The sequence below is a fragment of the Homalodisca vitripennis genome, chromosome 4, assembly GCF_021130785.1.
Source record: "Homalodisca vitripennis isolate AUS2020 chromosome 4, UT_GWSS_2.1, whole genome shotgun sequence".
In the NCBI taxonomy this organism is placed as follows: Eukaryota; Metazoa; Arthropoda; class Insecta; order Hemiptera; family Cicadellidae; genus Homalodisca; species Homalodisca vitripennis.
This window is the reverse complement of record NC_060210.1, coordinates 20,574,962-20,602,063: the sequence shown is the minus strand read 5'-3', so window position 1 is coordinate 20,602,063 and position 27,102 is coordinate 20,574,962. Positions and strand designations below refer to the sequence as shown.

At 33.4% G+C, this 27,102-nt stretch overlaps 1 protein-coding gene across 5 annotated transcripts in view; it reads left to right on the top strand.

Moving 5' to 3' along the window:
* Positions 1–27,102, top strand: part of LOC124359021 — a 197,808-nt gene that overhangs the window by 111,580 nt on the left and 59,126 nt on the right. For all 5 annotated transcript variants that reach the window (XM_046811368.1, XM_046811367.1, XM_046811366.1 and 2 more), the window contains 7 exons: positions 132–245; positions 3,050–3,215; positions 4,871–5,095; positions 7,049–7,175; positions 10,978–11,045; positions 13,529–13,595; positions 15,068–15,213. In XM_046811368.1, coding sequence (XP_046667324.1) covers positions 132–245; positions 3,050–3,215; positions 4,871–5,095; positions 7,049–7,175; positions 10,978–11,045; positions 13,529–13,595; positions 15,068–15,213 — 913 coding nt within the window. The remainder of the gene's footprint in view (positions 1–131; positions 246–3,049; positions 3,216–4,870; positions 5,096–7,048; positions 7,176–10,977; positions 11,046–13,528; positions 13,596–15,067; positions 15,214–27,102) is intronic.

The window sequence follows — 27,102 nt, the reverse complement described above, 5'->3', positions numbered from 1 at the left end:
AGTTCTTACAGTTTTTTAATATTCTAATAAATAACAAGATACTTTTAAGAAGTAACATTTTTTTAATACACAAAATTTTTTATTTTATATAAAGTGTTTCTCACTGTGTTGTATACTGATGTTGTTTACAGAGAATTTGAATCAAAGTACTCCACGTTACAAAAGAATATGAAAACAATGATACAAAAAGCTCAACATTCTCACCTGCAGACGATCAAAAGTTACTGGGAGAGACAGATTACATCGTAAGTATTACCAGTCTGAGTTTACATCATAAGTATAATCAGTCTAATATTACATCATAAGTATTATCAGTCCGAGATAGCATTTCAAGTATTATCAGTCTGAGACTACATCATAAGTATAATCAGTCTAATATTACATCATAAGTATTATCAGTCCAAGATTTGAGATTTCATTGTAAGTATTATCAGTCTCAGATTACAGCTCTGTCTGGGTTTCGATAACATAATCCTTCTAACATCTGATTACTAGTTTTTGTTATATTCAACTTATTAATAAAATTTTATTTTTAACTGAGTTGTTCAGGTTCTAAAATTAACAAATGATTTGTAGTTGTGATATGTTTGTTAAATTCTAAGTTGGTAAACAAGCCACATTTTCATCACTTATGGAATAAAGCCATGGCATTACTTGGTTAAACGTATGCAGAATAGTAACTTGAAATCATCTAAATTAGGTTCTGTTCAAATTTAAATAACTAACTAAATTATTTATTCAATGATTCAGGGTGATAAAAGTATTCTTGTAAACTGCTTAGGACCACTAAACTACTTGGACTTGAACTTACTTGGCTTAAGAGTGAAGTGGTATATTTATTAATGAAATGAAATTTATTTAAATATGTCATTCATTTCATTTCAACTTGTTTTTTAACAGCTTTTTAAACTTTTTTTTGTTAGGCATAACATACAGTTGAACCCTTTGGCAATAACTTTCTAAAAACCCAACAAGCACCATAAGTGAACTTTTTTTTACTTTTTATATAACTTTTTAACATGATATTGGTACTTTATATTTTGTTTGTTCAGAAATGACATGAGAAAAATTTCACTTAACCAATGTTTTAATACTAAACAGTCTTTTAGAAACACCAATTTTAGTAACCAATAGAAAGCTTCCTAAATGCTTTCTTCGATCCATTTTGTAAACTTTGTTCTAAAATATACAGTTATTATTCGTGAAGACTTAATATTAATCAAGATGTGAATGTTGAGTTTAACTCCAGTCCACCTTCTACATCTTCCTCTTAGTGCCTGCAACTCACTATATAAATATTAAGTTCCATCCAGAACACAAATTATTAAAGTTGAGCTATTGTATACTTCACAAGTGTTTATTAAGTACGAGAGTTATCCAGAAAGTAGATTACATTTTGCCCTATAGGCACTTCTCAAACATTTCTCCTTTCACTGGCTATTCAGTCGTGCTAGTGAGAGGTTACTGTCGCTCCTTGTTCTACAAAAATCAGTTTAAAATGTGTGATGCTATTGAAAATCCCCCAAGTTGTGAAGTGTGATCGGTAATACATAATTTGTTGGCTAAGCACAAGAAACTAATTGAGATTTATTGCCAACTCTGAAGTATATGGGAGTGATGTGATTACTGATGTTGGAGAGCGTCAGTTGTGCATTAGGTTTAAAAATGGCTGAACTAATGTGCATGATAACAAGTGAAGTGGACAGCCAAACATTGTGACCGATAAAATTGTCTCTAAAGTTGATGAAAAGATCAAAGAAAACCGCAGATTCACAATAAAAGAACTCACATCTAGTTTTCCTCAAATTTTAAAGAGTTTGTTGCACGAAATTGTTACGCAGAAGTTAAGTTAGCATACACTTTGTGCAAGATGGATACCGATCAAAAAAGGCAAATCGGACTCTAGAAGTGCTGGATGCTTTTAAGTGGGAGGTTGTTTCCACATCCACCTTAATGTCTGGACCTTGCACCTAGCGACTACCACCAATGAAGACTTGGCTATTGACGCAGGCAGGAACTGCGACCTGTTCCTGAACCAGTGCGGGAAGTTGTGACTACCTGGTTGAAATCTCAGGCTGCAGAATTTTAAAACTCTGAAATTTCAAAACTAGTTCACCACTATGATAAGTGCCTAAATTTGTATGGTGACTATGTTCAAAAATAGTATTTTTGTATCACTTTCAAATGTATATAATACCAATTAAGTTAAAGGCTTAGAAGTTAATAATGAGTCAGGATGATGAGTTACTTTATTCAAAGGTACTATCATAGACATTATTTGTTCACTTTTTTATGCCAGGCCAACTAATTGAACTTTTGTTTAAATTAGAACACTTTTTTGAATGATAAAAGCTCTTAATATCAGGAAGGTTTGTGCAACATACAGTAAAATTATCAAAACGTTATCTTGCACTCTATCATAATTTAACATTCATACACAAAAACATGTAGAGAGGTGGTAGGGCTGTCAAGCCCTCTAACAACATTGCAAAACATAAGCAAAATTAAGTTTTAAAATAAACATACAGTAAGGTCTTATTTATTGAATTAAATAAAATTGTCCATTGCTCCACAGACCCCCAAGCTTTATTGCCCATCATCCAATGGAATCCCCAAACACATCATCCCATGGACTCCTGAAGCACCATCACCCATCATCACATGGACTACCCAAGCACTATCTATCACCTGTCATCCCACAGACTCCCCAAGCGATATCTATCACCCACCACCCCACAGACTCCCCAAGCGATATCTATCTCTCATCACCCCACGGACTCCCCAAGAACTATTTATCACTCGTCACCACACAGACTCCCTAAGCACTATTACCCCATGAACTCCCTAATCACTATCACTCATCATTCCACAGACTCCCTAAGCACCATTGCCCATCACCTCACAGATTCCACAAGCAAAAAGTCTCTAACTCATCTTAATCTGAATCTTACGTGATCCTATAATATTGTGATGTTTAACTTAACAGATTTCCTGAATTATCATTTGTATAATCTTAACTGAATAAATAATTAATTCTAATGTGACACAGGCTCAAGATGCGTTCTATCGACAAGATCTCAGAAATGCAGAATTGGTTCAGTATGTTCCCACCGGCAGAAGTAGAGGATCTACCATCTTGGGGGCTGATAAGGCAGAATACTGTTCAGTGCAGAGACTTCCACAATACAATTCAGCAGATGGAAGTTAACTTCCAGGTACACTTGAATGAGATGTATATTCTTTAAGTTCCGATACTGATTGTCACATGTATTCACTCACATTATGTGGGCAGTTGATTCAAAACTAAACACTATTTGGATATAGTATATCCACTGTGGTGGGTAACTATAGATTTCATGATTAGGGATGGGTAAATTCAATATTCAATACCATGGCTCTTTTCACTTAATTCCAATACCAGTATTTGAAAAGTCACAATAATTTATTTTTATGTTATTATTCTGCAGAACATGAAAAAAAATGCTAAATATCCTGTTGGAAGAAAAACAATTGTTAAAAGAAGCCAGGATTCTAGTCGAGTACCATCAATTGATTGAAATGCTGCATCTATACGTCCATGTCCGCTGCTATGTAGTAAACAAACAGACAACTGCTAATTTGCGTTTGCAAATACGTAGTATGCGTACTTGCATAAATATGAATATATGTATTGATATATCTTTACATTTGTGTTCTTTTATATTTGGCTTATTACTCCTACTGGCCAGATGTGCTTTATATAACAGGTTTAAATGGTAACTAACCGTAACCATGCAGTTTTTTTTAAATATTTTTAGTTACAAATTACATTTGAATCGGTGTAAGAATCAAATTTATTTGGTATCAACCCATCCCTAACCGTTATATTGTGGTGGAGGAGGGGATATTTTAACCCTTCCCACACCGTAGATATATTAGAATGGCAGACTGACTAAAACACCAAATACAGTTATATCCAATATTATTCCGACTCCGTGCTTATTGCGTTTGTCGAGGAAGTATTTATAAATGCCCTTTATTCAACGGAAACGGGAGCACCCTTTGTCTAACTCCAACAGCCTGCTCGTCAGTTTTGCATCTCCTACAGAGTCATAACCAAACATATCCGTGATGTGTTTTACTGCTTTCTCGGTTGTCACGAGCGCGTGCTTGGGGGCGTGTCTACTATGTATCTTGTTATTATTTTGCATTGTGTGGTAGTGTTGTAATTAATTTGAAATATTTTTCTTGCTTTATAGTAAAATTTAAGTAAACTGTTCATTTTAATTAAATTTTAAAATGAAATTAAAAATTATTTGAAATAAACAGTTTAGTTAATAGATTGTTTTTTATTTTTATCAATAAATACGCTAATTTTAAGTAAAATTCCATTTATATTTTTTTGCTATTACCTTTTATAATTTAGTTATGATAAAAGTTAGCTTTGATCTTAAATAAACAAAATTTTTTTACTTGTCTTGGCATTATAGGAAAGTTAATGGATGTTTTAGTGGCATATATTTTCATTTATTACCTACTAGTAAATTACTACATATTTTCCAATATTAAATTTTATTCTGTTTAGCTCACTGGGCTTGAGTGCCATGTTGAATGAAGATTCGTGGAGCATTGCAAAAATTTTCATTTATTACCTACTAGTAAATTACTACATATTTTCCAATATTGATTTTAGTCTGTTTAGTAAACTGGACTTGAGCTCCATGTTGAATGAAGATTCTGCACCAAAACAAATGCACCAACGGTGAATGTCTAGTTAACATTCTGTTGCTATCAACAGAGGTGTGATGAGCTGGAGAGTAAGATAGCCTTCCACTGGACAAGATAAAGAATGCTGTTGTTGTTACTGATACTAAAGGTGTGTGTTGTGCAGGTGAAGTGTGATGAGCTGGAGGCTAAGATAGCCCGAGGTGAGGTTGTGGAAGACCTGGCGACACAGTTGGTACTGACCCTACCTGATGAGCCGCCACCACCGCTTCCACTGGACAAGATACACAAGGAGATCACGGAAAAATATCTCAAGAAAATAACAGAGTTAAATATTCTGGTGGCTGACCAGCAACTGCAGATTAAAAAGAGCAAAATTGCTAACCAGCAGGTAAAATTGTTAGTTTGCTTCTGTGCGTGAACAGTTACTAATTTGTACATACTGTATGGCCGACTAGGAGGTCGTAGCGTAAATATGTTGTTAAAGAAGAACTGTTTTCGGCTGTGTTCTAGTCCTATGGCAGTTGTGCCTTGCTTGCTGAAAGATGTTTTTGCTTGATTTCTTTAGTGTTTTTCAATTATTAATCAGTGTTCTAAGTATTACTAAATGTTATATAGAATATAGGGTCTCTTTTGAGTGTGTGAAGCGTGTATTTGTAGTCAATACAAATAATTATTTTTCTAGACTACTAATTGTGTATTGAAAATGATTTTGTGTTTAATGTCAGTTCAATAACTGTTTATAAACGGTTACCGAATTACCAAATTTAAAAAAAATGCTACGTATTAAATCTGCTTGCGTTACTGAATAATACAAAAACCGTTAAGTAAGGTAATATTATTGTTGTAAAAAGGGTTTCTTCAATCTATGCATATGTTTCTCAATTTAATAAGCGAAATATTCCTTAAAATATTGCTTTGTAAAAATATTGCTTTTGTAATGGTTGTGAAAACAAGTCACTCAAAAATCAATCCTCTGCAGTAGACACCCTCTCTTGTAATTTTCAGAATTTTGTATTTCTTTCAGTATTCAGAAAATGCAAGACAAGTTTTGTGGAATTTTCTGGGGTAGGGTTGTAAATTCCAACACCACAACATACTTCACATACAGGCCTATCATTATTTTAACTTTGACTGATCTACTTTTATGTTTGTCCAAGTATATATTAGCTTTTTACTCTCTTTTAAACTTAGTTTTTTACTCACTTTAAAACTTACTATTGTGTTTTAATCAGTGTTTTTGACTATATATTGGTACTCACATTATTTATAAATGATTTTTTTTTACTATTGATTTCATCAGTAATGGAAAATTATTTTGTTTGTATAGAAGTCAGGCAATTTCTTCAAGCCACTTTGTCAGACACCCTGTACAGTCAGTACTGGCCATAATTTGTTATTGGCTTTGAAAGAAATGTACTCATTTGTTTCTTTTACTACTTTAAATAGCTCTTCTATTTTAATTTATTGAGAAAATTCTATTCTTCGTAATTCTATTGTAATTCATTTTAATATACATTTGCCATTTTGTTTTTGTGCTGATAAAGAATGTTATAGGACAGTTAATTTCCTCTTCAAATTCCTCACTTATTGAAAATAAATTTAAATTAACGCATATAATGTCATATGACAAAATGTTTAAATGTGGTTTATAATTAAAATGAGGTATAGCATAGTTTTAAAAATGAATATATTTTAATGTACCAGATACAGATACATTTTAAGGAAGTAACTAAACATTATCTAGCCTTGGGATAAACTCGCTTGGACTAAAAAGTTTTGTTTGATCATCTTAGATATGTACTTGAAAAATGTAGGAATTGTACAATAATTTCATAATTGAAGTTGGCTGTACACCGTGTAGTAAAAATAGATTTATAATAAAATTGAAAATATCAGAACATTGTAGAAATATCCTAAATAATATCATAAATTAGTATATTGTGATAGAATTAAAATTTTATTTATATATTTATTTGTAATGTTATAAAATACAAATCAAATGTTTTGTACACTCATAAGATTACATTATTAAAAATAATATTTTATCCCAAAAATATCAACAAGAAATATTTTTTACAGTGAAATCGCAAAATATATTTTGTAAAAATAACTGTATTGAGTTATAATTTGTTCCTATACTGTACTTTATTTTTTTAGTATTTTTAAATATTTATTCTTTATTTGCATCACTTTGCCTAGAAGAAAATGAAAAAATATTAATATTCCAAAAAGTAACTCAAGTGGTAGTAAAATATTTAAATGCCCATATATTGAATAAATAAGTGTTAAAAAAGTGTTTTTGGTGTCGCCAACTAATTTTATTTATTGTAATGTGTTTTAGATCCAGCAAATTATGAACTCGTTCCAAGTAATGTCTCACTTGCAGACACCAACAAGCTCTGAGTTAGGTGGCCTGCCATTTCAATACCCATACACTCAGTCCGTACCACCGCCTCCAGTGCCCACAAGTACGTTATAGTACACTTTGAATTTATTATCAAATAATTTTGAAATACAAGTAGTTAAAAAAGTAGTCAACATATTTATGAATCTTAACCCTTTGCACGTCACTACTAAATTCATTAACTTTCCTATAACGCCTAGACAAATAAAAAAAAATGTTGTTTCTTTAAGTTCAAAACTAATTTTTAATATAACTAAATTATAAAATGTACAAGCAAAAAAGTATAAATTTTAATTTTACTGTATAATATAGTTAAATTGAAAAATTTAATTACATTTTACTAAAAAACAAGATAAATATTTGACACTAATTACAACACTGCCACACGATGAAGAATAATAACGAGATATGTAGTAGACGTGCACTCGTGACAACTGAGAAAGCAGTAATAAACACCACGGTATGTTTGGTTATGGCTTTGTAGAAGACACAGAACTGACAAGCAGGTGGTCGGAGTTAGACAAAGGGCGCTCCCCTCTCCCTGCCACAGAGTGAAGGTCGTTTATAAATACTTCCTTGGCAACTGCGATAAGCATGGAGTGTGCACCAGGAATTTCTAAGGCCTTTTGTGAACTAAAAAGCTCTATAAGAGACATAATCTATAATATCGGATTTAATAATTATTTGGTGTTTTGGTCAAAGTCTGCCATTCTAATATATCCGTCTACGGCGTGGGAAGGGTTAAAACAACATAGCATGTTAATGCTGAAGTTGGTATTGGCTTTATGTAGTTGTTTGAATATAGTTTAACTTTTTTTTATTTTCCCAAGTATAATATCCTTTAATTCTTTCAGAATTACACATTATTAATGAAATTACCAATTCCTGATTCCACAGCTCTTTTTACTTAATTTCAATATGGATGTTTCAATGTAATAAGTATTAATCCTTGCCGAGCGGCATATTAAGATAGAAAAACACTTTACCACGCATATTTTTTAAATTAAATTTTCTTTTTTGTTTTAACATTTTAATTACATAACTGCAAAAATGTTTTTTAATTAAATATTTATAAAAATTAATAATTAAAACTTGATATTTTTCAATCAATAATATGAATAAGTTACAATGCCTATATTTTGTTAGTAAGTAAAATACTTGTATATTACCCATATCTATATGTTTAGAAATATTATTTGTCAGTATAATTCAAATATATTACCTTGAAATGGCTGTGGGGAACGTGTAGTGTAGCGTCCTTGGACTGGCGGGGTCACGACACCAAGATGAGCGAGTCATGGGAACGGCACGGCACGACACATGTCCGATATTACTGTTACTCATTTCCTACATTAGTCTCTACATTATTTATGTATAACTAAAAACACAACACAGCTGAAATAAACACAATGTAAATTTAAGGTTACTTCAGAATCACTGATCACGAGTTATTTGTTTTGTTTACTGTACAATGATCGCATTGGAAAAGGCGGGAAAACAAATAACACACAGGTTTATTGATACGTGCTGCTACCTACTAAACAGAAAGGCGCTACATTGACATGTGCTGCTACGTAGTAGGTGACGTTGAAAGTAATGTGTGGCGACAGCCAGCTGGTGCATATATACGGATGCCGCTCGGCAAGGGTTAATAATGTAATGTAATTGTTTTTTATCTGCTTTATTCAGCATTACTTACAGAGGACCAGTTATACTTGAATCATAAAAACATCAAAAATCATACTTTTGTGCATCTATTCAGAATCCCATGAGACTATGTCACATCAATCGCACGCAGATTGAAGTATCAACGCAGCTGATTTAGGTGAAGTAGAGAAAGATAGTACGCTCAACAAAAGTGGAACGGTGTGGTGCTAACAAACAATGTGGTATAATATATCATGGCATGGATCACAACACATAGATGCAACTTAACATTGCACAAATTATCATATCTTAACAAAGACTCAAGAAATTATAGATTGTTGATCCATTAAAGGAGTAACATTACAATTTAAGCCAGTCACTTCATAAAAAAACCATGGATGTCATAATAGCAAAAAGTTTGTTTCATGAAAAGACAGTCTTTAACTAATTAATGTTGATCACTTGGATATCGTATTACTTTTACGTATTGATGGATCAAATAGTAAATCAAACTATTAGCATAAGCAAAATCCTAATGTGTCATAGACAGGAGCTGACAGAAAACGAAAAACAAAGGAATGTTTTTAATTGAGGCGTTTTCTCTGTTTCTGTTACGATCTACATATCTGCTAGTTACAGCTCTGTAGCTGACTTGTATGCCGTATTCTGAGTCTTAAAAATGAGTACGATTATCAAATTGCCCACTCCTTGTGAAATAGAATTTTTTCCTTTAAGAATAATGTTATTTGTGCACATTCATGTTATATTTGTTAGTTGTACGACCGTAATGCCATGATCGAAGTTATTGTGTGAAAAATGGGTCAGTGAGCTCAAGGATTGTTGTGTAACAATCAAGATGAAGTCCAGTCAGTTTGAACATCTATGTTCTCAGACTATTTTATAACCAAGTAGATGATCAGACACAAAGAAAAATGGGTCAGTGAGCTCAAGGATTGTTGTGTAACAATCAAGATGAAGTCCAGTCAGTTTGAACATCTATGTTCTCATACTATTTTATAACCAAGTAGATGATCAGACACAAAGGAAAATGGGTCAGTGAGCTCAAGGAGTGTTGTGTAACAATCAAGATGAAGTCCAGTCAGTTTGAACATCTATGTTCTCAGACTATTTTATAACCAAGTAGATGATCAGACACAAAGAAAAATGGGTCAGTGAGCTCAAGGATTGTTGTGTAACAATCAAGATGAAGTCCAGTCAGTTTGAACATCTATGTTCTCATACTATTTTATAACCAAGTAGATGATCAGACACAAAGAAAAATGGGTCAGTGAGCTCAAGGATTGTTGTGTAACAATCAAGATGAAGTCCAGTCAGTTTGAACATCTATGTTCTCATACTATTTTATAACCAAGTAGATGATCAGACACAAAGAAAAATGGTTCAGTGAGCTCAAGGATTGTTGTGTAACAATCAAGATGAAGTCCAGTCAGTTTGAACATCTATGTTCTCATACTATTGTATAACCAAGTAGATGATCAGACACAAAGAAAAATGGGTCAGTGAGCTCAAGGAGTGTTGTGTAACAATCAAGATGAAGTCCAGTCAGTTTGAACATCTATGTTCTCAGACTATTTTATAACCAAGTAGATGATCAGACACAAAGAAAAATGGGTCAGTGAGCTCAAGGATTGTTGTGTAACAATCAAGATGAAGTCCAGTCAGTTTGAACATCTATGTTCTCAGACTATTTTATAACCATTGTTGAGTGAAAGAAAGAAGTAGATGATCAGACACAAAGAAAAATCCAAATCAAATCAAGAATCTAGTTGTTAAAATTGTATCTTGTAAGTGTGATTCCTTGGTGCACGTCATTGAGAATAAGCAGGACCAAAAACTAATATATCCTTTAGGAATTGGACACATTAAAATGAAGAACACAGAGCCGATAAATCAAAAATAGTCAATTGAATCAATTGATTCTGAAATAAAAAGTTATTGGATAATTGCATCAATCCACCTTTTTGAAAACGCCGTACACATCCAGATAGGCAATCTGAATATACTGCATTTTGTCAAGATGAATTGGAGTCCTTACTCAGTTTGGTTTAGAGAGTAAATATTCAAGAAGTAAATATAATACAGTACGTAAGTACGTATATTATACGTACATACATATATTTATAACTAACAGTATTTTATAAAGATGTAATTTTGAACTGTGACCATTTAAATTAAGTTTACACATATTTATGTTACAGTCCCTCCCCCAAGTTCTGATGCAGCTAAAGTTGGCAGCGTTTCAAGTTTGTTCTTTCTACCACCAGATGTAAGTTCTAGCAATCATTATTTTAATAGTACATTTATTTTTTAGTACATATGAAAAGGTTAACATAATTATCAGTTTAATACGTACAGATACTATAGGAAATCATCCATTATTATTATTATTTCATCAAAATTGTTGTACTTTTTCTCAATACTCTCCTTCTTTTCCTTGTCCCATCTGATTCCTCATCTGCTGTCAATCCTATTCTCTTCTAGACATTTATCCTTCACCCCTTTACGATGGCCAAGCTATTTCATCATTCTTTGCTGTGAAGATCGTGTTGCAGTACATTCAAACACCCTCATCATTTCTCAATTTCTTATTTTCATTCTTTTCTTAAATCATTACATTTTTGAGTTGATAAAAAAAATGTTGTAAGGGGAACTTTCAATGGAGTTGTATTCACGATAACCCTCAAATAATATATGTTCAAATATTATTACACTACTACTCCATTATTATTGTAGAAGAATATTATCTAAGTTAAAATGAGAAAAATGTTTAACTTATTAACTGATGTGCAATACTTAATAAGAACTCCCACAAAAATTGTATTTATAATTTTATCTTCATCTATGTATTAGTAGATCAGAAATACATTAACCATACGAGGTCTGCCCAAAAAGTATCCGACCGCCGACCAGTAGGCGGCCGCGGCATAACCGACTGGCTCGAACCGGTTATTGGAGGGGAGGGGCGAGCCTACTCCTTCCCATATTAGGCATTGAATACGATCCAGTCATAGCGCTCTGTTCCGTACAGTACTGCCGTGTGTGTGCGTCGCATTTCAATATGACTGAACGTGTTGAGCAGCGCATTTGCATTAAATTTTGTCAAAAACTTGGCCATTCAGCATCAGAGACGATTACTATGATACGGAAAGTTTATGGTGACGTATTTATGGGCGATATACAAATAAAAGAGTGGTTTAGGCGGTTTAAAAATGGCAGCATATCAGTGGAGAGTGATGATCGATCTGGCAGGCCTTCAACAGCCAGAAATGCTGAAAATGTTGAACGTGTTTGTGCAGCAATTAATGAAAACGCAAAGAGCAACGGCCGAAAAAAGCAAGACAAAGTCGAAGCAATGTCAAGACAATGCTGACAGTTTTTTTTACCAGGACGGCGTTTTTCATTACGAATATGCTCCAAGAGACCAGACAGTGAATAAGGAGTATATTATCTTGGTCCTAAGGCGGCTACGAGATGCAGTGCGATTGAAACGACCTGAACTATGGACAAGCCGTGACTGGATCCTGCACCATGACAACGAGCCAGCTCATTCCTCAAATCTTATTCAGCGTTTTTTGGTCAAACGCGACATCAACCAACTAGGACAGCCTCCCTACTGTCCTTTCATAGCTCCTTGTGACTTCTGGCTATTTCCGAAATTAAAAATTCCTTTGAAAGGAAAAATATTTGACAATGTTGAACAAATAAAACAAAATGCGACGAAAGACCTGTTAGCCATTCCGCAAAATGAATTTAAGGAGTGTTTCCGGAAGTGGGAGGAGCATTGGAATAAGGTACAGTAGAACCCCTCATATCCGGCCTCGGATTTACCGCACCTCGGTTTATCCGGCCACTTCCCGGAAGCCAATATCGAAATTTATTTACCACGGCTTGCAGACGCGCAGTTGCACGCACTAGTCTCCCACGACTCGTGCGTTATTTTGGTGTATCTATTTGTTTACATTTTCCTGTGTTGTCCTCAGTTGAGCTAGTAGGTTTAACCTGTAAACAGTTCGTCGATTATTTCCAGTGCGGTTAGTACAGTACAGTACAATTGTTTTGTTTCGTCAAGTGTTGTGTACTGTAGGTTGGTTTATCCGGCCGAATCGTTATCCGGCCAGGGGCTCGGTCCCGTGGTGGCCGGATATGAGGGGTTCTACTGTAGTGGCTTGTGGAGGGGAGTACTTTGAAGGGGACCAGATTGCCATTGCTGCAGAGTAACGTCAGTTCATGCCAGACGTCAAGGTCGGATACTTTATGGACACCCTCGTATATATATGGTTAATTATTTATTTATGTTATATGATTAATTTCTTTTTTTAAATCGATATATATATATATATTATAGTGTTTCAAATAATAATTGTATTATAAATATTGAGTTGGATCTTCAATATTATTTTTGAAAACAAAATCAAAAACCTGTTTTTAACTTTGTAAAAAAAATTGTTTTAATTTCAGTTACATTTTATATTTTTTATTTATAGTAGAAATATGATACACTCAGAAAGTTGTAATTGGGTTGCCTCGGTTTTATGCTACATTAACAGTTTAAAAAAATTACATTTTACATAAAAGTACTCACACAAAGAAAGAGTTGTAAATTTGATAGATAGTTGACAAATGTTAGCAGAAAAAACATTAATTAAGTAGTTGTAATGTTAAAAAATTTATTCAATTTTAAATCCATATTTTTTTAAACACGATCTCAGTTTTTTAATCTATATATTAAACATTTGTTTCTGTTTTCAGGCACAACATTTGCTGAGTGAAAACTCTAACTCTGCTGACTTCAACAAAAACACCCCAGTGACCCAAAGTAAGAAACTGAAAGACTATTTTTGATTTATATATTCTTAGCCTTATAATTCTACTAGCTGTTACCCGCTGCTTTGCACAGTTTTTATGGTTTTTAAAATGAGAGTCTGTATCGTACCTTGTCAAAGCACCTATCATGCAATATGATTCTCTACGACATTTTTCAAATTTAAGTAGGCATAAGGTCAGGTTCATATTATTTCAATGTTCATGGTTAGACGACCAGAGGTTGAGGAACTAACTCTTATATCAAGTGTGGCGTGTATAAGAGAATTTCTGGTTTAAAATTAGTTATATTTCAGGTGCCACAACTGAGTTTGCCCTCTTTGTTCTTATAAAAAACCGCTTATTTCCAGCTCTTGTGATTTACTTCCATTCTAATATATTTCCAGCGCCAAAGTTGAGTTTGCCTCATTGTCCCAACGAAGGGAATATATTTACATACTAAGGGCTGAGAAGCCTACTTTAATTAAAAATGTACAGGTTTGGGGTTTAAATTCACTTGTAGTCTAATGTATTTACAGTGCTACAGTTGAGTTTACATTATTTACTCAATCAACAAAATGTTTTTGATATATATATATATATATATATATATATATATATATATATATATATATATATTTATTTATATACATACATATGTGTGTGTGTAGAACTAAGACACCTACTCCTGTCAAAAAGCGTTGACTTCCGATCTGAAAGCTACTTCGGCCATAAACCAAAAATCTACTTCATTTATTTACTGTCCTGACCAAGAAAACATTTTCATATGTAGATATCAGAAAACTACTTCAGTCAAAAAGTGTCTACTTACATCTCTTGCAATCTTCTTTTGTCCTAAGATGTTCCCAGTGCCTTAGTAGAGTTTGCCTTGTTGCCACAATGAAGAAAATATACATATATCTTAGGAGTGAGAACAGGAGTTTAGTGTCGGTTAAATTTTGTTTACGAAACATAAATGTTGTAATTAGATTAGTGGTTGAATTCATTAAACGTATATTCGAGCTGTCGTAATACAATGTTTACATTGAACAGTTGAATATTTCACAACTTTAAAGACCAAGATGGGATTTTAGCTACTATAAATACCATTGGGGCGTAGCTAGGCGGGATTTTTTAAATAAGAAAAAGCCTATATTCATCCCAGGGACCGTAAAAATGTATATATAAATTTTCAGTGCAATCAGTTGAATATTGTACATGTGAAATCAAAACTCACAAACAAAGGCACTTTCGCATTTATAATATTATTAGGATTTTGGGTGAGGTGATCTGTCTACCTTCCCACATGTGGGAGTTGGGTGAATTAACTTTGAGGTATCCATGTGAACTTAAGTGGGTAAATAACATGACCACCCGAGCTACAGGAACTGTGTTACTAAACTTCACCTCTCCCACTCGTGGGAGTCAGGAGATGTTCATCAGAATATATTATTTTGTTACCATGTATTTTATTTGTGTTTGTTTCAGTTGACACTGCAAGTTTTAGTGTCCCGATTACGACTCCCCCACCGGTCATCATGCCAGAGTCAAGTCAAAGGATGACCGCACCACCTCCTCCCTTGGGCATGGCTCATGAGCTATTCAAGTCCATCACAGCTTCAACTGAGAAAAAGGTAAAACACTTAGAGATCGTTTTACTAGAATATTGTATTAATAATATATATGAAAGAAAGATAGAATTTATTTTAATTTATTTTCTCACTCCAATATAATACAAAGATTAAGAGTTTTAATGTATCACACATCAGATATTCATTACTTTAACAGTGACTAGACTGCATGTCCATGTCTAAAATCGTCTATTTATAAAAAAATTAATAAATATTTCATTAAAATTGAAGACTACAACGTATAATAAAACTAAAAGAGTTTCACTATATTTCACATATTTTTACTGTTAGATGAGAAAATTTTAAGCCTCAAAGGCTATCCTGATTTGAGGTTCCGGTATATGAACATTAAGTTTTAAAATATATCAGCGATCAAAATGGAAGATACAAAGTTGATAATTAATGCACTACTTTAACAGTCCTAGCTAAACAAAAGGCGTTATTCCTTATATGATAATGTATTAAGATTAATTAAATAATACTTAACTTAAAATTGTGAAGTGCACATCAAGAAAGAAAAATTAAATATTATATGAGATACTCTGCTTGAACCAAAGATAGTAAATATGTATAGGACTCAATGGCAACATAGTATAGGACTCAATGGCAACATATTCTTCCAAATCTTCAACTTGTAAAAGCCAATTTTGAAGCATCCTAAAAAATTTTGATGGGACATTTTCTCTGCATTTGAGATAATCAGGCAATTTATTGTGAATTCGAGGCGCTAAGAAATTGAATGTTTATGTGAAGAAAGTATTATTAGGTTTAAGAACAACGGTTAGTTCAATCTTGTAAGGATTCTTGTATTCTTGTAAGGATTATTTTGCACGGGAAAGTCACCACTTATGTATAAAAGATTTTTAGCATCTTGTAAACAAACAAGTTTTTAATAGTATTATCTTGAAAAGAAGAAATAACGGCCATGAATGTTCTCGTTTTGAAGATTTCGAAATTAGTCTCAAGAATGGCTTTTGTTGAATGTGTATTACATTTATATTGGACGTGTATGTTCCACTCCAGAAGACTATTCCATATTCTATTCTGCTTTGGACAATTGAAAAATAAAGCATTCTTAAAACAATCTCATTCCACATGTATAACGAAATTGAATGGTATTAATTGCATCTTAACTAACCAAAAATATTGTTTTTTCAGTCTTGGTGATCCAGAATTCCTTCACTAAGATTATTAAGCCTTTATATCCGTAAACCCATGTTTTGTCACCTGTTATAACTATTCTTATTGACTTCATTTAGTGATCCCTGAGCAACTTCCATTCACCGCTGTTTTTTTTTTTTTTAATTTTGCTCCTATGTGTCTCATACCAGAATAATGAGAAGAATTAAATCGTCATGGCATGAACCAATTGACATGCCTACGTCATCAGCCACTTCTCTGGTCGTAAAACGGTGATCATTCATTGCTTTTTATTATAGCACCACTACTCTTTGTGTGTTGAATTTGGAGGAGCTGTCCCATATATTTATCCCATATTTCAGATGGCTTTCAATGGGAGGAAAGCATTTTGCCACTTTTGGGTAGTAATTTGCTTTATTCTTCTTAATTTGTATAAGCCAGAGCTCTGTTTTCCACATAGTCAGTCAATCTGGTCATTCCAGGAGAGTTTCGTCTACAACTACTCTAAGGTATTTTACACTGTTCACCCGTTCCATAATATTAGTTGCTGAGCCTTTGTGTTGTTCAATTGGCTTGACAGAACTCCACTGCCATGTTTATTGCGATGTATGACTATTTCCAAGTGTTAGGGAAGTGTATTTTTTATTGAGAATGCTGTATTTGCATACATTAGTGCAGAGCAGTAGTTTGTGAGGTATACAGGAAAGTGACTGACAAATATTATATAAAAAATAGGACCCAGAACAGATCATTGTAGGACACCCCTGTCAATTGGCAATGCTTTGGAGACGGTTCTTTTTGTTACTGGATAGTCTGATGATTTTATTTCTACTGCTTGGTTTCTGCCTGTCAAATAACTCCTGAACCAATCTACTGATGCTGCTGTAACCCCACGGTCTTCTAGTTTGTTTTTTCTGTGAAGTCTGGGAAAATTCAGTTGTTGCATCTCTCTTATCTATGCTGTCATAAGATATTCTACGATGCTTGCCACGGCTCTTGTTGTAATTTACCTGCAACAAACCTGTCTTTGAATAGCAAATGGTTTTTATTGCGATATGTTAAAAAGTCGTATCAGAACAATTTTCTCAATAACTTTGGATACTACATGGAGCAAAGAGATCGGCCAGTAGTTACTGTTTTGTATTGGGTCTCCTTTTTTTGAACTTGGAGTAAACTTTTGCTGACTTTAATTTTGGTAGAAAAACACCTTATGTAAATGATTTGTTGATTATAGCTGTAAGTTGGTATACTAGAAGCTCAATGTATTGCTTTCATCAGTTTAGAGGACATGTCATAAAGCCAGTTGCAGTTTTTGGTTCCAGTGTCATTAGTTGTTTCCATTTCATTTTGAGTTGTCGACCAAAGAACGAAGATGTCATGTATTTTCTGCCTGGAAGGCTGTATAACAGTCACACCATGAAGGAAAAAGGATTTTTCCGGACATTTTCTATCGTTCAGTGAAACAAAAAATCAGTAACATTACGTTTTATGATCTGCAATCTGATCTCTTCTTCAGGTAAATAACCAACCTAATTAGGTCCTAATCCTTCCACCGTCAAAAATAAAATCTGTAGATTCCAATAATGTAGTAAGATTTTTTTGCAATGTCAATTTCATTGCAGAGATTTCACAGACCACCTCTAGGCTATGTTTGTTTCCATCCAAACCAGCTTCACAGCTTTTTTATTTTATCTTTCACAAAAATGTCCAAAGTAGTGAAAATCGCTGAGTTCATAAAACATGTCTAAACCTTAGCAACTGCCACTGAAAAGTAAACAATTTAAAGTAAACTGGTAAATTTTTGTATACTCTAAGACTATGAGTACCAACATATTAAAAAACAATCTTGACAATTGGACTCGCCAAACTCGAAAAACTTAAAAATTCCCGTTACTTTTTGAACACACCTTGTATACAGGGTAATAGTGATAGGTTAAAGTTAAATCTTGAATCCACCAAATCTTCAACGATTCGGATTCGAGAATCTATCGTTACGATTTAACATTTGAAACTAAAGAGATCCGCCATGTCAGTAATTATCGGCTGATCGACAGTACACAAATTACCGATCGCTGCAACGTGTTTTTATTGTAACTGTAATTTTAAAACCTTAAATACATTACCGTAATACGGGGTGAATAGGGACAGTTTTTTAAAGTTATTTAACAATATTTTAACACCCAAATGACATCTGACATAACTCACATGGTTAATAGTTGGTATTAATGTCTAGGCATCTAATCACACCCCTCTCCTTTCTCAATCAGTAATACTGATTTTTATATTTATTTTATTCATACTGTCCCTATTCACCCCAGGGTTGGGGTCAATAGGGACACCTATTTATTTTACATTAAAATGCCTATTGGGTGTTACTATGGAGTGTATAGGGACATTTATTGTGTTTTTTTTTTAATTCCATTTTAGTTATTAAACATGATTAGATATTCTGTTAACCATTATTTTGTAAACATATTGTCATAAATAAGGATAAATGATTTTGAAAATCGTTGCAAAGTACAAAGTTTTTATTTGTAAAGTAACAAAGTTTTACAGTAGGCTACTTACATTTCAATGGTTTTTAAATAGTCCTATATAAAATAATAAAATTTATGAAGACACACTTTTTACATTTGTTTTGGCCTACTTTAGGGGGTCGGATTCAAAAATATACCGTCCCCTCTGTGAGTGTGGCGGTTTTAAAACTGCCAAAACGTCATCCTTGTTAAATGGGAACTCATCAGGCACATTGGGAAAATAAAAAATATTGTCACATTTACTGGACTGCCGAAGGAATGTCCCAATAAATTCTGCATCTTCGATTCCTAAAACCTTCCCAATAAAAACCTTTACCCCCTTATCATACGTAAATCTCACTTTCACCCAGTCTCCTTCACTGATGCACTCCGCTAAATCTTCAGAACGCTCTTCATCGCTGGAAAAAGTCTGGGAAAATTCAGTTGTTGCATCTCTCTTATCTATGCTGTCATAAGATATTCTACGATGCTTGCCACGGCTCTTGTTGTAATTTACCTGCAACAAACCTGTCTTTGAATAGCAAATGGTTTTTATTGCGATATGTTAAAAAGTCGTATCAGAACAATTTTCTCAATAACTTTGGATACTACATGGAGCAAAGAGATCGGCCAGTAGTTACTGTTTTGTATTGGGTCTCCTTTTTTTGAACTTGGAGTAAACTTTTGCTGACTTTAATTTTGGTAGAAAAACACCTTATGTAAATGATTTGTTGATTATAGCTGTAAGTTGGTATACTAGAAGCTCAATGTATTGCTTTCATCAGTTTAGAGGACATGTCATAAAGCCAGTTGCAGTTTTTGGTTCCAGTGTCATTAGTTGTTTCCATTTCATTTTGAGTTGTCGACCAAAGAACGAAGATGTCATGTATTTTCTGCCTGGAAGGCTGTATAACAGTCACACCATGAAGGAAAAAGGATTTTTCTGGACATTTTCTATCGTTCAGTGAAACAAAAAATCAGTAACATTACGTTTTATGATCTGCAATCTGATCTCTTCTTCAGGTAAATAACCAACCTAATTAGGTCCTAATCCTTCCACCGTCAAAAATAAAATCTGTAGATTCCAATAATGTAGTAAGATTTTTTTGCAATGTCAATTTCATTGCAGAGATTTCACAGACCACCTCTAGGCTATGTTTGTTTCCATCCAAACCAGCTTCACAGCTTTTTTATTTTATCTTTCACAAAAATGTCCAAAGTAGTGAAAATCGCTGAGTTCATAAAACATGTCTAAACCTTAGCAACTGCCACTGAAAAGTAAACAATTTAAAGTAAACTGGTAAATTTTTGTATACTCTAAGACTATGAGTACCAACATATTAAAAAACAATCTTGACAATTGGACTCGCCAAACTCGAAAAACTTAAAAATTCCCGTTACTTTTTGAACACACCTTGTATACAGGGTAATAGTGATAGGTTAAAGTTAAATCTTGAATCCACCAAATCTTCAACGATTCGGATTCGAGAATCTATCGTTACGATTTAACATTTGAAACTAAAGAGATCCGCCATGTCAGTAATTATCGGCTGATCGACAGTACACAAATTACCGATCGCTGCAACGTGTTTTTATTGTAACTGTAATTTTAAAACCTTAAATACATTACCGTAATACGGGGTGAATAGGGACAGTTTTTTAAGTTATTTAACAATATTTTAACACCCAAATGACATCTGACATAACTCACATGGTTAATAGTTGGTATTAATGTCTAGGCATCTAATCACACCCCTCTCCTTTCTCAATCAGTAATACTGATTTTTATATATTTATTTTATTCATACTGTCCCTATTCACCCCAGGGTTGGGGTCAATAGGGACACCTATTTATTTTACATTAAAATGCCTATTGGGTGTTACTATGGAGTGTATAGGGACATTTATTGTGTTTTTTTTTAATTCCATTTTAGTTATTAAACATGATTAGATATTCTGTTAACCATTATTTTGTAAACATATTGTCATAAATAAGGATAAATGATTTTGAAAATCGTTGCAAAGTACAAAGTTTTTATTTGTAAAGTAACAAAGTTTTACAGTAGGCTACTTACATTTCAATGGTTTTTAAATAGTCCTATATAAAATAATAAAATTTATGAAGACACACTTTTTACATTTGTTTTGGCCTACTTTAGGGGGTCGGATTCAAAAATATACCGTCCCCTCTGTGAGTGTGGCGGTTTTAAAACTGCCAAAACGTCATCCTTGTTAAATGGGAACTCATCAGGCACATTGGGAAAATAAAAAATATTGTCACATTTACTGGACTGCCGAAGGAATGTCCCAATAAATTCTGCATCTTCGATTCCTAAAACCTTCCCAATAAAAACCTTTACCCCCTTATCATACGTAAATCTCACTTTCACCCAGTCTCCTTCACTGATGCACTCCGCTAAATCTTCAGAACGCTCTTCATCGCTGGAAAAAGTCTGGGAAAATTCAGTTGTTGCATCTCTCTTATCTATGCTGTCATAAGATATTCTACGATGCTTGCCACGGCTCTTGTTGTAATTTACCTGCAACAAACCTGTCTTTGAATAGCAAATGGTTTTTATTGCGATATGTTAAAAAGTCGTATCAGAACAATTTTCTCAATAACTTTGGATACTACATGGAGCAAAGAGATCGGCCAGTAGTTACTGTTTTGTATTGGGTCTCCTTTTTTTGAACTTGGAGTAAACTTTTGCTGACTTTAATTTTGGTAGAAAAACACCTTATGTAAATGATTTGTTGATTATAGCTGTAAGTTGGTATACTAGAAGCTCAATGTATTGCTTTCATCAGTTTAGAGGACATGTCATAAAGCCAGTTGCAGTTTTTGGTTCCAGTGTCATTAGTTGTTTCCATTTCATTTTGAGTTGTCGACCAAAGAACGAAGATGTCATGTATTTTCTGCCTGGAAGGCTGTATAACAGTCACACCATGAAGGAAAAAGGATTTTTCTGGACATTTTCTATCGTTCAGTGAAACAAAAAATCAGTAACATTACGTTTTATGATCTGCAATCTGATCTCTTCTTCAGGTAAATAACCAACCTAATTAGGTCCTAATCCTTCCACCGTCAAAAATAAAATCTGTAGATTCCAATAATGTAGTAAGATTTTTTTGCAATGTCAATTTCATTGCAGAGATTTCACAGACCACCTCTAGGCTATGTTTGTTTCCATCCAAACCAGCTTCACAGCTTTTTTATTTTATCTTTCACAAAAATGTCCAAAGTAGTGAAAATCGCTGAGTTCATAAAACATGTCTAAACCTTAGCAACTGCCACTGAAAAGTAAACAATTTAAAGTAAACTGGTAAATTTTTGTATACTCTAAGACTATGAGTACCAACATATTAAAAAACAATCTTGACAATTGGACTCGCCAAACTCGAAAAACTTAAAAATTCCCGTTACTTTTTGAACACACCTTGTATACAGGGTAATAGTGATAGGTTAAAGTTAAATCTTGAATCCACCAAATCTTCAACGATTCGGATTCGAGAATCTATCGTTACGATTTAACATTTGAAACTAAAGAGATCCGCCATGTCAGTAATTATCGGCTGATCGACAGTACACAAATTACCGATCGCTGCAACGTGTTTTTATTGTAACTGTAATTTTAAAACCTTAAATACATTACCGTAATACGGGGTGAATAGGGACAGTTTTTAAAGTTATTTAACAATATTTTAACACCCAAATGACATCTGACATAACTCACATGGTTAATAGTTGGTATTAATGTCTAGGCATCTAATCACACCCCTCTCCTTTCTCAATCAGTAATACTGATTTTTATATTTATTTTATTCATACTGTCCCTATTCACCCCAGGGTTGGGGTCAATAGGGACACCTATTTATTTTACATTAAAATGCCTATTGGGTGTTACTATGGAGTGTATAGGGACATTTATTATGTTTTTTTTTTAATTCCATTTTAGTTATTAAACATGATTAGATATTCTGTTAACCATTATTTTGTAAACATATTGTCATAAATAAGGATAAATGATTTTGAAAATCGTTGCAAAGTACAAAGTTTTTATTTGTAAAGTAACAAAGTTTTACAGTAGGCTACTTACATTTCAATGGTTTTTAAATAGTCCTATATAAAATAATAAAATTTATGAAGATACACTTTTTACATTTGTTTTGGCCTACTTTAGGGGGTCGGATTCAAAAATATACCGTCCCCTCTGTGAGTGTGGCGGTTTTAAAACTGCCAAAACGTCATCCTTGTTAAATGGGAACTCATCAGGCACATTGGGAAAATAAAAAATATTGTCACATTTACTGGACTGCCGAAGGAATGTCCCAATAAATTCTGCATCTTCGATTCCTAAAACCTTCCCAATAAAAACCTTTACCCCCTTATCATACGTAAATCTCACTTTCACCCAGTCTCCTTCACTGATGCACTCCGCTAAATCTTCAGAACGCTCTTCATCGCTGGAAAAAGTCTGGGAAAATTCAGTTGTTGCATCTCTCTTATCTATGCTGTCATAAGATATTCTACGATGCTTGCCACGGCTCTTGTTGTAATTTACCTGCAACAAACCTGTCTTTGAATAGCAAATGGTTTTTATTGCGATATGTTAAAAAGTCGTATCAGAACAATTTTCTCAATAACTTTGGATACTACATGGAGCAAAGAGATCGGCCAGTAGTTACTGTTTTGTATTGGGTCTCCTTTTTTTGAACTTGGAGTAAACTTTTGCTGACTTTAATTTTGGTAGAAAAACACCTTATGTAAATGATTTGTTGATTATAGCTGTAAGTTGGTATACTAGAAGCTCAATGTATTGCTTTCATCAGTTTAGAGGACATGTCATAAAGCCAGTTGCAGTTTTTGGTTCCAGTGTCATTAGTTGTTTCCATTTCATTTTGAGTTGTCGACCAAAGAACGAAGATGTCATGTATTTTCTGCCTGGAAGGCTGTATAACAGTCACACCATGAAGGAAAAAGGATTTTTCTGGACATTTTCTATCGTTCAGTGAAACAAAAAATCAGTAACATTACGTTTTATGATCTGCAATCTGATCTCTTCTTCAGGTAAATAACCAACCTAATTAGGTCCTAATCCTTCCACCGTCAAAAATAAAATCTGTAGATTCCAATAATGTAGTAAGATTTTTTTGCAATGTCAATTTCATTGCAGAGATTTCACAGACCACCTCTAGGCTATGTTTGTTTCCATCCAAACCAGCTTCACAGCTTTTTTATTTTATCTTTCACAAAAATGTCCAAAGTAGTGAAAATCGCTGAGTTCATAAAACATGTCTAAACCTTAGCAACTGCCACTGAAAAGTAAACAATTTAAAGTAAACTGGTAAATTTTTGTATACTCTAAGACTATGAGTACCAACATATTAAAAAACAATCTTGACAATTGGACTCGCCAAACTCGAAAAACTTAAAAATTCCCGTTACTTTTTGAACACACCTTGTATACAGGGTAATAGTGATAGGTTAAAGTTAAATCTTGAATCCACCAAATCTTCAACGATTCGGATTCGAGAATCTATCGTTACGATTTAACATTTGAAACTAAAGAGATCCGCCATGTCAGTAATTATCGGCTGATCGACAGTACACAAATTACCGATCGCTGCAACGTGTTTTTATTGTAACTGTAATTTTAAAACCTTAAATACATTACCGTAATACGGGGTGAATAGGGACAGTTTTTAAAGTTATTTAACAATATTTTAACACCCAAATGACATCTGACATAACTCACATGGTTAATAGTTGGTATTAATGTCTAGGCATCTAATCACACCCCTCTCCTTTCTCAATCAGTAATACTGATTTTTATATTTATTTTATTCATACTGTCCCTATTCACCCCAGGGTTGGGGTCAATAGGGACACCTATTTATTTTACATTAAAATGCCTATTGGGTGTTACTATGGAGTGTATAGGGACATTTATTGTGTTTTTTTTTAATTCCATTTTAGTTATTAAACATGATTAGATATTCTGTTAACCATTATTTTGTAAACATATTGTCATAAATAAGGATAAATGATTTTGAAAATCGTTGCAAAGTACAAAGTTTTTATTTGTAAAGTAACAAAGTTTTACAGTAGGCTACTTACATTTCAATGGTTTTTAAATAGTCCTATATAAAATAATAAAATTTATGAAGACACACTTTTTACATTTGTTTTGGCCTACTTTAGGGGGTCGGATTCAAAAATATACCGTCCCCTCTGTGAGTGTGGCGGTTTTAAAACTGCCAAAACGTCATCCTTGTTAAATGGGAACTCATCAGGCACATTGGGAAAATAAAAAATATTGTCACATTTACTGGACTGCCGAAGGAATGTCCCAATAAATTCTGCATCTTCGATTCCTAAAACCTTCCCAATAAAAACCTTTACCCCCTTATCATACGTAAATCTCACTTTCACCCAGTCTCCTTCACTGATGCACTCCGCTAAATCTTCAGAACGCTCTTCATCGCTGGAAAAAGTCTGGGAAAATTCAGTTGTTGCATCTCTCTTATCTATGCTGTCATAAGATATTCTACGATGCTTGCCACGGCTCTTGTTGTAATTTACCTGCAACAAACCTGTCTTTGAATAGCAAATGGTTTTTATTGCGATATGTTAAAAAGTCGTATCAGAACAATTTTCTCAATAACTTTGGATACTACATGGAGCAAAGAGATCGGCCAGTAGTTACTGTTTTGTATTGGGTCTCCTTTTTTTGAACTTGGAGTAAACTTTTGCTGACTTTAATTTTGGTAGAAAAACACCTTATGTAAATGATTTGTTGATTATAGCTGTAAGTTGGTATACTAGAAGCTCAATGTATTGCTTTCATCAGTTTAGAGGACATGTCATAAAGCCAGTTGCAGTTTTTGGTTCCAGTGTCATTAGTTGTTTCCATTTCATTTTGAGTTGTCGACCAAAGAACGAAGATGTCATGTATTTTCTGCCTGGAAGGCTGTATAACAGTCACACCATGAAGGAAAAAGGATTTTTCTGGACATTTTCTATCGTTCAGTGAAACAAAAAATCAGTAACATTACGTTTTATGATCTGCAATCTGATCTCTTCTTCAGGTAAATAACCAACCTAATTAGGTCCTAATCCTTCCACCGTCAAAAATAAAATCTGTAGATTCCAATAATGTAGTAAGATTTTTTTGCAATGTCAATTTCATTGCAGAGATTTCACAGACCACCTCTAGGCTATGTTTGTTTCCATCCAAACCAGCTTCACAGCTTTTTTATTTTATCTTTCACAAAAATGTCCAAAGTAGTGAAAATCGCTGAGTTCATAAAACATGTCTAAACCTTAGCAACTGCCACTGAAAAGTAAACAATTTAAAGTAAACTGGTAAATTTTTGTATACTCTAAGACTATGAGTACCAACATATTAAAAAACAATCTTGACAATTGGACTCGCCAAACTCGAAAAACTTAAAAATTCCCGTTACTTTTTGAACACACCTTGTATACAGGGTAATAGTGATAGGTTAAAGTTAAATCTTGAATCCACCAAATCTTCAACGATTCGGATTCGAGAATCTATCGTTACGATTTAACATTTGAAACTAAAGAGATCCGCCATGTCAGTAATTATCGGCTGATCGACAGTACACAAATTACCGATCGCTGCAACGTGTTTTTATTGTAACTGTAATTTTAAAACCTTAAATACATTACCGTAATACGGGGTGAATAGGGACAGTTTTTAAAGTTATTTAACAATATTTTAACACCCAAATGACATCTGACATAACTCACATGGTTAATAGTTGGTATTAATGTCTAGGCATCTAATCACACCCCTCTCCTTTCTCAATCAGTAATACTGATTTTTATATTTATTTTATTCATACTGTCCCTATTCACCCCAGGGTTGGGGTCAATAGGGACACCTATTTATTTTACATTAAAATGCCTATTGGGTGTTACTATGGAGTGTATAGGGACATTTATTATGTTTTTTTTTTAATTCCATTTTAGTTATTAAACATGATTAGATATTCTGTTAACCATTATTTTGTAAACATATTGTCATAAATAAGGATAAATGATTTTGAAAATCGTTGCAAAGTACAAAGTTTTTATTTGTAAAGTAACAAAGTTTTACAGTAGGCTACTTACATTTCAATGGTTTTTAAATAGTCCTATATAAAATAATAAAATTTATGAAGACACACTTTTTACATTTGTTTTGGCCTACTTTAGGGGGTCGGATTC